The 15,981-nt window shown below is 48.4% G+C and overlaps 1 protein-coding gene across 3 annotated transcripts in view; it reads right to left on the bottom strand.

The window, feature by feature from the left end:
• Positions 1 to 15,981, bottom strand: part of GALNT17 (polypeptide N-acetylgalactosaminyltransferase 17) — a 419,539-nt gene that overhangs the window by 36,033 nt on the left and 367,525 nt on the right. For all 3 annotated transcript variants that reach the window (XM_059154782.1, XM_059154780.1, XM_059154781.1), the window contains 2 exons: positions 3,833 to 4,018; positions 1,049 to 1,186 (listed from right to left, as the gene is read on the bottom strand). In XM_059154782.1, coding sequence (XP_059010765.1) covers positions 1,049 to 1,186; positions 3,833 to 4,018 — 324 coding nt within the window. The remainder of the gene's footprint in view (positions 1 to 1,048; positions 1,187 to 3,832; positions 4,019 to 15,981) is intronic.

Raw genomic sequence — 15,981 nt, 5'->3', positions numbered from 1 at the left:
GTCCAGACACACAACTCAAGGAAGCGACCAGGCTTACATTCAAGTGTGTTCTCAGCAGCGGTGCTGATGATATTTTAAAAATGGAAACCAGCCAGATGTCTATATTTTCAACAAAACACAGCCCACCCAAAGGTAGCATCATATACAATCGTTATTAGTGAGGCAGAAATGACACAGGAAAATATCCTTTGTATGGCATTAATAATTCAAATTTTTCCACAAGTGGATACCACGGGTCTAGGAATACAGAGACAGAGATGTACTTATAAAAAACATGTACATGTGTGAATTTAAAAAATGCACATGCCCACATACACGCACAGAGTGAAGACCAGCGTCAAACTGTACATAGTACCCACAAAATCAGAATGTCTTTGGCCAAGGCTGGCTTCATGACTCACAGGCTGAGACTGCGGGTAATTTATTTAATTCATTTAAGTTCAGCTTCCTGATCAACAAAATGGAAACAATACTCCTACGTCATAAAGAGGGTAAACAGTGAGTTCACATGTGAAAAGCACAACCAAAGCACTCTGTAAGGGTTGATCGCTGTTATGATTTTCAAAATTTTCTACAATGCATACTACGGCATTGGTAATAAGAGAAAAGTCTATCTGCTTTGATGTTTAGAGAGGTGATGTCATCTCCTCCCAGAAAATCCAAGAACATCTGCCCTTCTGTTGGTGACAAGGGGCTCGACCCCGGCCTGAGCAATGGACGGCTCCAGGCACTGCCTGTCTTCATACACGACTTCCTGCTCAGTGTCTCACTTACAGGTCCTGGGGGGAACCTCACGAATGTCCAAACAGAACTGGTCACGCACTCCACACCCATAGGCAGAACCGGCCACCAGAGCCTTGGCCCATGCCCTCACTGTGACATGTATTACCCTGTCCCCGGCCAGCAGGTGGGAGCCCTGCTTCCAGGTCCTGCAGCTCCAAACCCCCTCTTGAAGGAGTGAAGACTCTATTCTCTATTCCTCCCATCAAAGCAGTCCGCAGCCTAATTCACAGCTACCAAAGCAGAGAGCAAGTGTGGTCTTAATTACCTCCCCGTACGCGACGGTGTTATTGTATCTTCTCATTTCCGGGTACACGTGGTCCAGGTACCACTGGAAATTCTTGCACTTTAAACTCTTCCTCAAGGCTCTTCTCTCGGACACATCGCCTATGTCAATCCCCGCGTTCTGAAAGCAGAAGCAAAGGCTTTAGGGACCGGGGTCAGGGCGGGGGGTTCTGGCCAGAGGAAAGGACAGGTGGCCTTCACCGACACCGTCCGGGAGAAACCTCAGTTCCTGCCTGCTTGCTGGTACGTCGGCTCAAGGGAACTCACTCGATCGCAGAGCCTCCCCCCAAGCGAGACCGCTGTCCCCTGGCGTAGCCTGTCCCCTGGCAGCCCCCAAAGTCAATCATCCTTATCACGCGAGGCGACCCAGGGACACAGCGATATTGACAACCTACGTCCCCAGCTCCGTCTCTCCCGCATATCCTCAGCGACTCCCAGAGCCAATTACTGGAGGAATTATTTGATTAAGACAAGGAAATAAACGCCTGGAACCACCTCCTGTCTTTCTTCTCCCTACCCAGGTGACTCTGCCCCTCTGCTGGCTCTTTGTGAAGTTCATTATACACAGAAGTGAAAATAATTTCCCACTGCAAAGCTTGTAATGATGTTCTAATGAATAATTCACTCTGCTTTTACAGAAATGAACCTGTAATGGGCTGCCGGGTGCTGACGGGAGAACAGCGCGGCTGAGGTGCGGCTCCGCAGGCTCCGCCGCAACAGGGCCACGGACCAGGAGGCCGGCTGCCGGCTCTGCCACGACGGGCAACGGGCAGCCAGGCCGCCGCGCGGGGCCACGGCGAGTTCCCGTTGTTCCGTTAGCCTCCTTTCTTTCATCAGCCAAACGGTGATTTTAAAGGAAAAATCCCCTTCAAGGTAAAACTTTCAGAATCCAAAGGCAAACCTGGCCTGTGGTGTTCGAACTCTTGGTTTTACCGTGTTGAGCACAATGGAAGAGAATGGCCGTTTTCGAGAAGCGTGGGGGCTGCTGCTGGCCTGAGGTTGTTCAAGGAAAGCGCTGGGAGCCAGTCGGCAGCCCTGAACTCAGGACTGAGAACAAGGCCTCTGTGGGCGACAGCTTCCCACGCACCAGCAGGAACAGCAGTGACTGTGCTGGGGAAGAGTGGGATAAAGGCGCGAGCGCGCGTCCCTGGCCTGGCCGATGCTATGCGCAGGGCGTAAGTAAGTCACGTCAGCCTCCCAGAGCTTCAGTTTGCCCATCTGCAAAATGGGCAGCAGAGAGGTCCCTGTCAAGCCCGCATTTACTGATCCCTTAATGTTTGCTCTGCTCTGTTCTAAGCCTCGCATCTGTCTTCACAAGAGCGCGATGAGGTCTAAGCTCACAACCCCTTGCTGACGAGGAAACTGAGGCATGGAAGACTATGTCAGCAGCTTGTTATGGGGCTACACAAGATATTGCGAGTAAGGAACTGACCAAGCACCAGGGACATAGCAAGGGCTCAGCAAGCGTTGTCTGTGTTTATATAAATGATCACATGTAAAATCACTTCTGTCCTCCTGATACCTAGGAAGTGCTGTATGGCCATGAGGGGAGTGTCCATGTCTCAGAACATTATTTTAGAATTGTCACAATATGATAAACATTCTTCTCTTTTGTCCTCTTCATCTGTCATTCTTACACGTAGTCGGCTGCCTCTCTGCGGCTCTGGGCTCCAGCCTCCTGAAACGCAGAGGCTGCCAGATCTCAGTGGGAACAATTCCAGGCCACTCTCTCGGGGCATGGCTGAGACATCTAAGGTATGACTGAAGAGATAAATCCAGCCCTGGCTGAAGGTGCTGGTCACCCCACTGTGCTACGGACCTAAGTACATATCAGGAGCATTTCAGTACTCAGTACTCAAACTGAGTACACTGGTACTTAGATCAGGTACTGAGTGCTCCAGTACTTAGACTGGGTACTGAGTACGCTGGTACTGAGATCGGGTACTGAGTGCTCTGGTACTTAGATTGGGTACTGAGTACTCTGGTACTTAGATCGGGTACTGAGTGCTCCAGTACTTAGATTGGGTACTGAGTGCTCTGGTACTGAGATCGGGTACCGAGTGCTCTGGTACTTAGATCGGTTACTGAGTACTCTGGTACTAAGATTGACTACCGTAGTGCTTACTACTTAAGCAGGTACTTCAGATTTAGTTCTCCCGATCACCCTAGGAAGGAGGACTTGCTGTGATTGCTATTTTTAGGAGAGGAACCTAAGAGACAGAGGCAAGAAATGGATTTGTTTGAGATTGCGTAACCAGTGGTTGGCAGAGCACGGACTCCAACCAAGCTGGGATACTGCCACTAAGCAATACTCCTGTGGGGTTTAGTGTTCCTGGCAGAAGAGGGAGGAGACTTGATGAGTCATGTAAACAGTGGGTACCTATGTCGTGGGGGCAGCTGGAGCTCCAGGACAGGGCACAGAGTCAGAAAATGATGGGGCCTGTACCAAACCCCTGGTACGGGATCTCTCGGATGCAGAGCTCGTTCAAGAGCAGGGCATCCGGATTACTCTACCATGACCGGGATTAACCCACAAGATCCTTCTACTCTTTGTAAATGGATTTTGAGGTCTCCACTATGCTGGTCCCCACATAAAGCAGGGGTTCTACCACCTGGAGGTCTGTGAACCCCCTCGAGATGCTCTTATAATTTTGCAAGTACAAGCACTTCTCTGGGGAGGAACCACCAACTGACTGAAGGGATCGGTGACCCATCAAACACAGGACCACTGGCCCAGGGTGATGGGGGAGGGCTGCTGCGTCCCTACCTCCAGGGGCAGGTTCCACGCTATGTACACGTGAGACTTGTAGTCGTCCATCCAGACCTCAGCAACCCGGAGGGCATTCCTCTTGGTGTAGAAACCAATGTTGCTGTTGTAAGGTTTCTTCTTCCGCTCGATGTGGGCCACTCGTGAGCAAGGCAGGACCTCCATGCTGCCCCCGCAGAGCCACACCTGGAGGCATAAAGGATTTTATCAGCCGGACAGAGAAATTCCTAGAGGCCACGGCCCCTCCCCAAGGCCCCAGGGCCATGGTCAAAAGACAGCACAAGTGAGAAATGCATTCTCATATATTTCAGGGTTGGTGTGTTACTGCAGTGTAGATGAACCTGACCTAGCTAACATGTGTCAAAGAGGGCTTGGGGGGACTTTTATAGGTACAATAGTTTAGGATGTGAAAACAGAGCTCTGGGTAACAGGCACCCATTGACCTAAGGTGCCCTTGGTGACGCATGGGTATTTTTAAGTTCTCAGTAGTGAGAAAGTGGCACCTGTGGAGTGTTTTCTCCCACCTGGCAGAAGCCATGCCTTGCAGACCTAGAACGGAAAATTCAAACTGAAAACCAAACCATCTTTATTCATATAGGCACAAAGTGTGCAATGGTCTACTTATGCATTGTTAATATGCTCTATCTTGGAGTCCCAAGAGCACAGATGCCCAGCCTTCTGGAACCATGTGCCCCAGTGTTACCACGTGCTGGCACCACTTGTTACTGCTGGAACACGGAGGTGGAAGGCTGAAGTGGCAGTTGCCTTTGAGGCATGCAAAAGCCCAAGGAAGTGACATTTGCTGTTCTCTGTGTGGGCATGGCAGGCACCCGGGCTCAGAAGGCCCAGCTTGAGGGGGAAAGCCAGACTATCCAACCTCTCTCAGCCCCAGGCAGGAAAAAGGAAGCATTTCTGATTGTTAAGAAGGACTGCTTTGTGGAAATAAACCTCCTGATCCTGGTGGGGAGAGTGGACACAGAGGTTTCAGGGACCCAGACTGCTGTCCTGCCATGAGGATCGTGTACACTCTCCGTAAACAGAGTTCGGCTGAGCTGAGCCAGCAAGCACAGACAGCGCTGCTGGTCTCAAGCTGGGATACTTCAAGTCACTGCACCCTTCAGTGTCCCGGATCCCCTCTGCAGGATGCCGGGACCCTCTTGCAAGTTGCACACCACCCCTGGTCTTTATTGATCGAATTTGGTGGCAAAATCCACATGCATGTGATCTTCTATTTCCCAACTCTGGCTGCCCTACAGGGAGATGATACAGACGAGAAATTCTCTCTGTAACCATGAGCCCGCACGTTCAAGGAGGAGACTGTGAGCTAAGAGATTGGTAGAGAGTGGGCGATCCAGAGTAGTTTCATTAGGGACCTGACAATTAGTTTCCCCCCATGGGATGGCATGGCAGCTGCTGATAGTGGAAGGAAGCCAAGTCAGGGGGTGCAAATATGGCTAAAGGTTTATGGGGAATAAGGGTAAAACACAGTGGCAGAACTTCCAGGGGTTGCACAGGTATGCAGTGTTGGGAAGCTTTGGGATTCAGGGAATGAACGGCAAGACATCCCATGTTCATGGATCTGAAGACCCAATATTGTGAAGACAGCAGTACTTCCCAAACTGATGTGAAGACAACCCAATCCCCATCAAAACCCTAGACGTCTTCTTTGCAGAAATTAACAAACTGATCTGAAAATTTATGTGGAAATACAAGAGACTCAAAAAACCTTGAAAAGAACAAAGCTAGAAGACTTCTCTTCAGATCTCAAAATGTACCAGGAAGCTCCTATAATCAAGACAGTGTGGTTCCGGTGTAAGGACAGACAACAGGATAGAACTGAGAGTCTAGAAATAAGCCCTCACATTTATAACTGACTGACTTTTAAAAAAAGATTTATTTATAGAGACAGAGAGAGAGAGAGAAACAGAAGCACAAGGGGCAGAGGGAGAAGAAGAGAGAGAATCTGAAGCAGGCTCTACAATGATCAGGGCGCCCCATAACTGACTGCCTTTCAACAAGGATGCCAAGACAATTCAAAGGGGGAAAATAGTTATTTTCAACAAATTGTGCCAGACAACGCACCAGGGAATGAATTTTTGCCACCACCTCACTGCATGTATAAAAATTAACTTGAAGTGGACCAAAGACCTGAATGGAAGAGCTAAAACTGTAGAAGTCTTAGAAGAAAACACAAGGGCACATCTTCATGACCTACAGTTAAGCAAATGCTCACCAACAGACGAGTGGATAAATAAATATTCCATATGGTGGAATATTATTTAGCAGTAAAATAAATAAGATAGTGACACGTGCTATAGTATGGGTGAACCTTGAAAACATTCAGGGGATGCTGAGGGGAAGCGGTCAGTCACAATGGACAGTATACTACATGATTCCATTTATATGAAATGTCCAGTATAAGAAAACCCATAGAGATAGAAAGAAAACCGGTGGTTGCCTGGGGCTGGGGTGGGAGAAGGTGGAGTGGCTGCCAGTGGGTATGGGGCTTCCTTTCAGGGTGAAGTTCTGATATTGATTGAGGTGATCACTGAAGAACTCTGAATGTACTAAAAAACACAGCTGTATACTTTAAATGGGTGAATCGTAATGGTGTGAGACTATCTCAATGAAGCCATGACAAAAGTACATAGGCAGATCGATAGATAGTCCGCAGAGAGAAAGGGAAAAGAAGACTCAAGGGACAGATTCCAGTTTGGGGAGCTAAGGAAAGGTGAAGTGATGAGGGCCAAGGCTGGGTTCTGTGAGGACCAGTTTCCGAGCAGGGATCACAGGCGCAGGTGTAGGAAGGGCCTTGGCAAAAGCCAGAAACCCAGGCGTAAGCACGGAGGTGCCAGGTGGGAGCAGAACCCACAGGCAGGCCGACTTGGTGCCAGTCTTGCGTAAGCAGTCCAGCCCAAGGTCAGGATAAACCAAGGTTGGGATCGTCCAAATTATTCCAGATTGTTCTTGGGGGTGTGACTAGGCTTGGAAGGGCTGTCAGGTGGCCCTCCTTGCTATGAGTGGGCTCAGAGAACAGAGGGCCAGGTCACACCCCCAGCCTCTTTAACAAGAGTGGGAGGTGGCGTGCCAGGCTGGGAGGCCGGCGGCAGGAACACGGGCTTCCTGTCCTGGGCTCTGCCCTGTGGATACCAGCTGGCACACTCAGTGGGCACCAACTCAGAGCCACTCAGCTCTTCCTGCATGATCTGGGGAGATGCAAGGAGCTCTCAGACCGTTTAGTGTCTCAATGGTACAATGTTCTCTTGGGCCCAGCAAACCTAGAGTGAATCACCGGGGTTGGGCACTGGCCCGGATGCCCGTGACACTGTCACAGCGTGGCTCCTGGTGCCCCTTTACCTGAGAAGTGAGGAGGTGACCGTCAGGAGGTGTAGTAACTCCAGGAATAGGTATCAACTACTTCATTCAACCAGAAAATTCCACTCAGAGCCTACTTTCCAGCGCGGGAAAGACAGAGGAAGAAGGGCCGACACACAAGTCGCTCCTCGCGTGCGTGACGTTGATGGTCTTGGAAGGGAAACACAGGAACTAAATCATCACAGGCAGATGTGCACGCTCCGACAGGAAGCTAATTCCAGGAAGGAAAGCAACACAGTGCTGGAAAAGCCAGCATTCGCCAAGAGAGGGATATGGGCCCATCGGCTCAGAGAAAGTATCTCGACCTAGGACGGGTAAGCTGTCATCAGACGGCCCAGACTGAGCTAACTTGGTTGAAGAAGTTGGCCACGAGGACAAGAGCCCAAGCCTAGGGGCAGCAGCCCAGGCACAGTGGCCTTGTGTAGGGGGAGCCTACGCCCCTCGAACGTGGGCTGCGTTCAAGACGGCTGCAATAACCCCTCCCATGCTCCTTTCCATAAAGGGTTGGACCTACTCTTCATCCTCTTGTATCTGGGCTAGCCTTAAGACTTGCCCTGAGTTGTAGAACGTACTAGAAGTGATGTTTCACACTGTACAAGGCCAGGCCTTAGGAGGGTTTAGAATTTTTGCTTTCTCCGTCTCGGGATCCCGAGTCCACCATGCTTTGAAGAAGCTGTGGATGAAAGACCGTGGGGAGAAGGGGGTCCGGCCTGGCCTCTATCACGTGCCTTGGGCCTTGGTTGGACCGGACACCTCCAGCCAAGCCACTGACCGGCCACCGGCATGTGAATGAACCCACCCGTGCTGCAAAGAGCAGAAGAATCACCTAGATAACCCCGGCCCAAATGGCCAGACTCCAGAATGGTGAGCGAATTGGCTGTTCCTTTAAGCCGCTGGATGTGGGTGCCCGTAAACACCGACACGAGTTGAATATGCAGGAAACTGGAAAAACAGCCGAGGGTCTGTACCTCAGAGCAGAGCCTGACAATGAAGCTGGATGGGCGGGCAGGGCTCCCACCAGCCGGGCCTTAGACCCCACGGAGCAAACGGATCTTTGCTTTAAACGAGAAGCCACCGAAAGAGATGAATTTGAAAAAGTCACCCCAGCTGAAGTGTGGGAAAAAGGTTAGTGGCAAGGAGAGAGGAGACAGAGGGGGCAGGAGGTAAGGTCTTAGTGTCATCCTGGGGAGAGATTCTGGTAGCTTTGGCTAGGACAGAGGAATAGAAGCAGAGGTGGACAGATTTGAGCTTTTTAATGGCAAAATCTTGGCCAATGGGCTGGATGTGGCAGAGAAGAAGAAGGACTCCTAGTCTTCCGCTCGGGCAGTGGGACGTAGCTGTGGCAGCATCATGTTCTGGGCCAGAAAGCCTGCCCAAGGCTACCCAGGGCTCTGGGGGCAAAAGAGCATCACAAGACGCAGCTTCCGCGCTCTGGACAGTGATGCCCCGGGAGAAGAGGACGCTGGGAGAAGGAAGTCAGTGAGTGCAGATGATTTCTGGTTTCTCCAGCGTTGCTCCAGAGAGAGCCTCTTCAAGGGCATGCTGGCTTAATTCCATCTTTTGATGCATTTCATTCATTCAACTCCTGTGTTTCATCAATATTTCAATAGCTCATGAGAGTCTTACAGACGACGGAGAGTATGTCACCGGATGGGGCAAGCCGGTATTTCCAGAACTATGCCTCGATCTCCACCTGTCTGCTGGACTCCCTGAATGTTCTCTGTACCTCCCAGTGTCTCAAGTCCTCCCTTCAAGGGCGGGATTCGAAGCTGGCCCACATCACTGGTTCCCAAAACAGGCTATGACTCCAAATCACCAAGGGGTGCTTTAAATTTACCAATGCCTGGATCCCTCCCCGGACCTACGAGTCACATTCTCCAGGGAGAAGCTGAGGTACCACCGGGTCTTTAAAAACGTCCCTTCCATGTAGCCAGGTTTGGGAACCACAGGCATAAAGCCATTTAATATCTATTCCGAGTCTATGGTTTCATGACTGAGGCCAAGAGAAGTTAGGATGTGGCTGACGAAAGCTCAGACCACTGGGCAGTGGTTCTGGGGATGCTGGGAAGAGATGCAGGATCGAATGTTCCGGGCACGGCCTGAAATGCTCTCCCCAGTGCCTCCATCACCAAGGAGCCTGGTCAGTAAGGCGGGGGCAGCGTGGCTGGTTCATTTGTATCACCTACTGTAGGCAGTGGCCTCTGAACATTTTTGATAGATATTTTCATCTAGAGAAAAAAAGAAAACAGTTGAAGCCCATCCTCCATCCTACTGAAGTCATCCATTTTAAATTAAATGCATGGGCTATCGCACTACTAGATTTTACCAATGATGAGTGTAGAGAGAGAAGTTTGAAATTGCACAGAAATGGAAGTGCTAATATATTCCTCTCGGGCCCACGGGTCCCACCTGGTGTGTCTGCCTTTGGAAACCACTACAGGAATTCAAATGCTCAAGGTCTAGTCTTCTTCCGCCACTTTCAGGAGCCAGCTGTTGCTCGAAAGCAGCAGAAAGTACAGCTCCGGAGCGAGTAGGTTTGTCACCAAAGTAATCTGGTGCGAATTTTCAATGGTGTCACTAGAGTATGAACTGTGAGTGCCACGAGAACATGAGAGCCACTTTTCCTGAGATGCTCTAGACACCATCGGGTGTGTGGGGGGGCAGCTGTCTCTGGAAAAAGCCTCCGATACTGTTACAGAAGGGGGCCTAGGGCCTTCTGTGCCTCCCTCTGCTCCACACCCCTGTCATTCAGTTGGAACAGGAAGCTGCAGGATCCAGAAAGAAATCCAGGTGCCATCCTCGACCTCTGCTTCCCAGGCACTGGTCAGTCCATCACCAAGTCCTGCAGACAATGACTCTGCACTGTGGCTCAGCTGCAGCCCTTTCCACTCACGCCCACCATGACCACCGGACTACCACCTCCTCCACCGTCGCCCCAAGCTGCCACCACCTGGACCACAGCACCCACCTCCCGATGGCTCCATTCCATTCAGCTGGCCTCCACTCGGCAGCCAGAGTCCTGTGATCGGGTCACATCATTCCCCTGAACACTTTATGGGCTCCCACTTGCTCTCACAGAGGGAGGAACGGAATGAAGAAGAAAGATAGAAACAGTGTAGACAGACAACATGACAGACACAGAAATGGAAGTCAGAATGACCAAGGGCCTTTACGGAAACAGTCTGGACAGACAACATGACAGGCACAGAAATGAAAGTCAGAATGACCAAGGGCCTTTACTGCAGGACTCAACACCAGGAAGCTCTGAGTTTGCCCAATGTCTGCCTACAAACCCAAATCCACGCCTTGTGTTTCTGGGACAACGGCTCCCTGGCACCCTGGCTCATACTGCAAAACCAGCCCAGCTGAACTCCTCCTCTAGCACAAGCTGAAAGATGCTGAGGAGGAATCAACCCATTTATTCTCTAGTACGGGAAGGCCACACGATCCGTTTCTCCCACAATCTGAACACACTCATTTTATATCCCAACCCCAGGTTTGTCATCTATAAATGAGGGGGAAGCTATCACATTGGATCCTTTCAGCTCTGGTGTTCAGGGTCTGTGATTCCCTACACCATAGATCACAGTCCCAGGCTGGAGGGCCAGGGTCATCACCAGTGGAGGACACTAGCTTCCTTAGGCTGCCCATCCCCGTGTTGACTTTCTTGAGGAATAATCTTGAGACCCCGAGGAATCCCCCAACTAATGAATTCAGGCATGTTATCTAGACCACTGGATTATCTCTGAATCCAATCTCTAGGGTCCCTTCGGATTCCTGTGTGCACTTTCTATCAAAGGCCGTCTCTAGGCACACACCGAAACTATTTTCTCTCTATGAACCAGTCAACACCCCCTGTGCCACTTACTGAGCAAATTTCTTGAACGGCATTTTCTTGTCTTGGCATAGGGTATAAAAGAGACGCTTCCAGATCTCAGATCTTAAACCATGGCCAAGTGTGTCCATCCTTTTAATTTGTCCGAAACTTATTTCTGGTGGGCAGCCATCACTTTCTTTTATTCTATTATCAGTTGTAGAGTTGTAGAGTTTCTCTTGGAGACCATCTTTCACACTCCATGAAACGAGTGAATCCCTTCCTAAGATGTTAAGGTGAGTAGAAAGTAAGATGGCTGCTGGTCTTCCTCACTCACTGTGGGGCCCTCAACATCCTAGTCTTTACTCCTGTGAGGACATACAGGCCAAGACGACCCATGGAGGTGTGGGTGAGTGAGTCTTCTGTGTCACTCTCATAGTCAAAACTGCGCATCTTATACCATCAAATGACAGTTTCTTTCCTTTGGGGGATATGGGCTATTCCTGATCTATGAGAATTAAAGAAAGAAATTAAGAGAAATTAATTAATTTTGTTCTGAATCCTCACACAGCCCAGACCAAGGCCAGTCAGTGTCTTGTCCAGGTCCTGCCCAAGTGACCCCCTAGACCTGCCTACTACCCTTGGGAAAGGAAGTGAGTAGGAGCATTAAGGGCAAGGGCAAGCTGTCAGGAGGCATTAGTGGGCTTGTTTGAAGATGAACTGTAGAGAGCAGAAAGGGGTCAAAGTCAGTAGCAGACAATTACCAGCAAGATCCAAGTCTAAGAGAGACTAAGAGATGCTGTAGAACATCCAGCAAAGAGTCCAGCTGAACGTCAAGGGGATGCAAAACAAGGAATGAGTCAACCCACAGGACCACAGGCCAGAGAGCACATCAGATCTCGCTGAAGAGGGAATCTTAGTAGGCTGGGGTCTTTGTTTTTTGCTTTTTCTGTTTCCTTAATATATAATAGTTCTATTGAACTATAATCCACATACTATAAAATTCACCTGTTTAAAATGTAAAAATTCCATGGTTTTAGTACAGTCACAGAATTATGCAATCATTATCACAATCAATTTTAAAACATTTTTATCACCCAACTAGAAACTCTATACTCACCAGTCAGCCCCCCTCACCACCACCCACAGCTCTAGATAATCACTAATCTACTTTTTATCTCTATGGATTTGCCTATTCTGGGTATATCATATAAACTAATTACACAATATGTGGCCCATTGTGGCTGACGTCTTTCACTTAGCATGATATCTTGAAGGTTTACCCATGTTGTAACGTATACGTGGTCTTCATTCCTTTGTATGGCTGGATACTATACTACAATTCGTTTATACAGTCATCCATTCACGGACACTTGGGCTTTTTCCATTTTGACTGTTAACGAATAATGCATCTATGAACATTCATGTATAGGTGTTTATATGGATGTGCACATATTTTCATTTCTCTTGGGTATATCCCTAGGAGTGGAACTGCTGAGTCATATGGTCATTCTATGTTTAATCTCTTGAAAAGCTGCTAATCTCTTCCAAAGTGACTGCACTATTTTATATTCCCACCAGCAGTATAATGAGGGTTCTAATTTCTCCACATCCTCACTAACCTTGTTAATGCCATTTTTTTTTTTTATTATAGCCCTTCTAGTGGATGCATCTTGTTGTGTTGTGATTTCCATTTTTCAGATGGCTAATGATGTTGAACATCTTTTCATGGGCTCATTGGCCATTTGTATATCTTCTTTGGAGAAATGTCTAGTCGGGTCCTTTGTTCAGTTTTTAATTGGATTGTTTGTCTTTTCATTATTATCAGAGGCCACATGGAGAAAATGAAGTTGGCTTCCAGTGTCATTTCTCTCCTTCTTTTCACTCTTCATCATCCAAAGGCTCCAGTGTTCAAGGTCTCCTAAATTATTCCCTCCCTGGGTTGTGTGTAGAGCTGGCATGGAGATGGCCATAAGGTACAGAAAAATGAACCAGGCAGCAGAGGCCAAATTCTTGTTCTACCTCCTCCAAAGTCCAGCTCTGTGATGTTAAGCAAGTCATTTTCCTCTTTCCTCCCAGGCTTAAGGCTTCCTCACCTATAAGATGGAGTCAGACTATCCACCTGCCTCCAACACAGAGCCATTATGAGGGACAATGAGGTTGTGGATGTAAAAATGTAGGGACACTGCTGAGTCTTCCATCCTTTCAACGGGAGACAACTGATACGGTTTCTGGGCTTGGACGCAGGTCTCAGACTGCATATTTCCAGACCTTGTTCCGCTGCTTACTGGTTGACCTTATGCAACTTAGCCTTTCTATACCCCAACGTCCTCCTCTGTATCCTCTGTATAGTGAAGGATAATAATGGTCCTTGCCTCTCTGCGTTGTTGTGATATTTAAATTAGATGTGTTATTTGTCAAGTGCTTAGAGCAGTGAGTGGCTCCAAGTTCTCAATACACATTATCTAGGCCATCACTGTTATCATGACTCCGAGGCTAGATTTCTGATGCCATACTCTGTCTGTGCTCCCGGCCCCCACTGAGAAGAGGGTGGGCTGGGCTGAGTTTCCAGAGGGTTTTTCCATGACTGGGCACTGAATACACTGGCAGGACTGACATGCTGATGAGCTGTGCTAGCTTGTCCAGCCTGAGAGTCTCCCCAAAATGTCCAGCTCTGTGTCCCAAGTGTGTGTGTGGGGGGGGGTTGTGCCCCTCAGTGACCTTGCCAACGCTCTCCCTCAGGTATGTGTCTCTCCCTAGCCTCCTCTCCTTGCTCCAGCTCCAGGAATGGCCACTATAGGAGACCAGAATATGCCACCCTGAAATATGCCTCTTTGTCATAAAGGTTATTTTGAGCTGATTATTTTGAGAAACAGCAGACACAGAAGCTCTGAAAACAGAAGAGAAGTTCCCCTTTTGTAAAGGAAAATTACATTTATAAAAAATCTCCATTTGCAAGGGTGCCCCACCCTCCTCCGTTTTATACCAGGAAGAGATGGATGACTCCAAATCACAAGGGACTCATCCACGAAGACAGTACTGACTTAAATCTGCATGACAAACCTTACCCTTAGTTACAGTACTTTTCCTGGTCCCCTTCCCACCACGGGTCTCCTCCACAACCCTCTTCTTTTGTTTTAGCTGAATATGGTGTTCGAGCTCAAGTTCTAAGCCACCTCTTGGAGTTTACCCATCCTTGAGTTTCTCCCAGGTATATAGGAGATGTTAAGAAATACTGGTTTGCTTTTCTCTTGCTAATCTGTCTTTTCTTACAGGGGCCCTAGAAGAGTAGAAAAGATTTTTTTCCTCCTCTACACCAACCTCATCCACAGGGTCTGTAACTGCTCCAAGGGTGACCATCGGTGTCCCGTGCTGTCCATCCTGGTCTCTCAGCCAAAGAGGCAAGCCAGCCAAGTAAGTTCTTCAGCCCGAGACCATCCATGAGCTATGCAACATTATTCTCTGATGTCTTACGGGATGGCTGTTGTTTGCAATTTATACCTGGCTTTTCTCTAGATGAGAATGACACATAGGCATTCTAATGGGAGGATTTTAAGGGAGTTGACCAGTCAGCCAGCCAGGAAGAGGTACAGGGAATAAAACTTCCCTGTGAAGGCCTCCAGTCTATCTTCAGCAAGCTTTCTCCCCAGTTCATAGGCACATGTATCTGAAGTAACAGGAGACTTCACTAACATCTCTTTGGAGAAAAGTAAACATAATGTTCTCTATATTTTGTCATGTAGACTTGGAATATAAGAGGGAAAAAAAATCTTACCCTTTCAAAAAAGATAGCAGAAGAGAGGTCTAAGAGCCCGGACTTCAATAAATACTCTGATGTGTTCCTGTGGTTTGTGACCAGCACCTTGAGATTCTGGATTATAAGGTGTTCTGGGGCCACACAAGCTCCTGCAGTCCCCATGACCATCTCCCAAGCAGAAGCAAACTTAACTGAACTTCAGCTCCAGGACCTTTGTTAGCATGAGCTCCTCTCATGGCCTGACCTATGCACTGGACCCCACAGAACCTGGATGCCCTGCCCTGGGGACCTCTCCCACCCCCTCTCTTGGGGAATGAAGCCCTACACCTCTGGAGCTGGTTCTCCAGATGTCTCCTTCACATGGACACAACTTCTTCCTGGTATCAGACTGAAGTCACTCTGGAAGCCAGGGAAGCCCACATACATTGGTAAAAGCAGCACTGGAGGAATGTTTAACACAAATTATGTAAATGACCACATTCAGTAATCCAAGTGCAGGCAAATTTTAGCCTTTTGTCTGCTGGTAAATCTGTTTGAAACAACATAGATTTCTGACTAAGAGAACATTTAGTTTGTTACCCTCATCCTACCAATCTTTTTTGGGTAGATAACCCACTTTGGGTAGATAACCCATTTCCCAAAGCACAGGCTCATTCTCTTCAAAATCAGGACACCCAGAGGTGCCCCTGCTCCTCCATGCTCCTCTCTGCCATCCCGGGGACGGTGAGCTGGCTTTTCATGGTTGAAATGTCTGTTCTATCTCCCTAAGTTGCACAGACGCATAATGGCTTTCCTCCTAAAGTCCTTTAACAAAAACTCAATTTCAATCTTCTGCTTTATTTATTACCATTTCTCAGAAATCGGATTTATAAACATGGACCTCAAGACATCTCAATATAAGCACCACGGTGGCGAGAACCTCTTACGTGGATTCCATTTCCAGGGGATGCAGGTCATTCCTCTTAATACACGACAAGGAATTAAAAGGAAGCTTGGAACATGACACGGGATTTAGAGGAGGAAAGAAATGCATTCACATGGAAAGCAGCTTGATTTATTGTGCATGGAAGATGGGTGGGCTTTTTCCTTTTCTTTTGATTTTTGAGGTTGATGCTTATGTGTTTGAAAGAATAATATTGGGTGGGAAAACAAATAATATCAGGCCTATACTCTCAACAGTTTAAAATTCAGCCTCGCCTTGCT

This window comes from Mustela lutreola, chromosome 17, assembly GCF_030435805.1.
Source record: "Mustela lutreola isolate mMusLut2 chromosome 17, mMusLut2.pri, whole genome shotgun sequence".
Taxonomy (NCBI): Eukaryota; Metazoa; Chordata; class Mammalia; order Carnivora; family Mustelidae; genus Mustela; species Mustela lutreola.
This window is presented reverse-complemented; position numbering and strand designations above follow the sequence as displayed.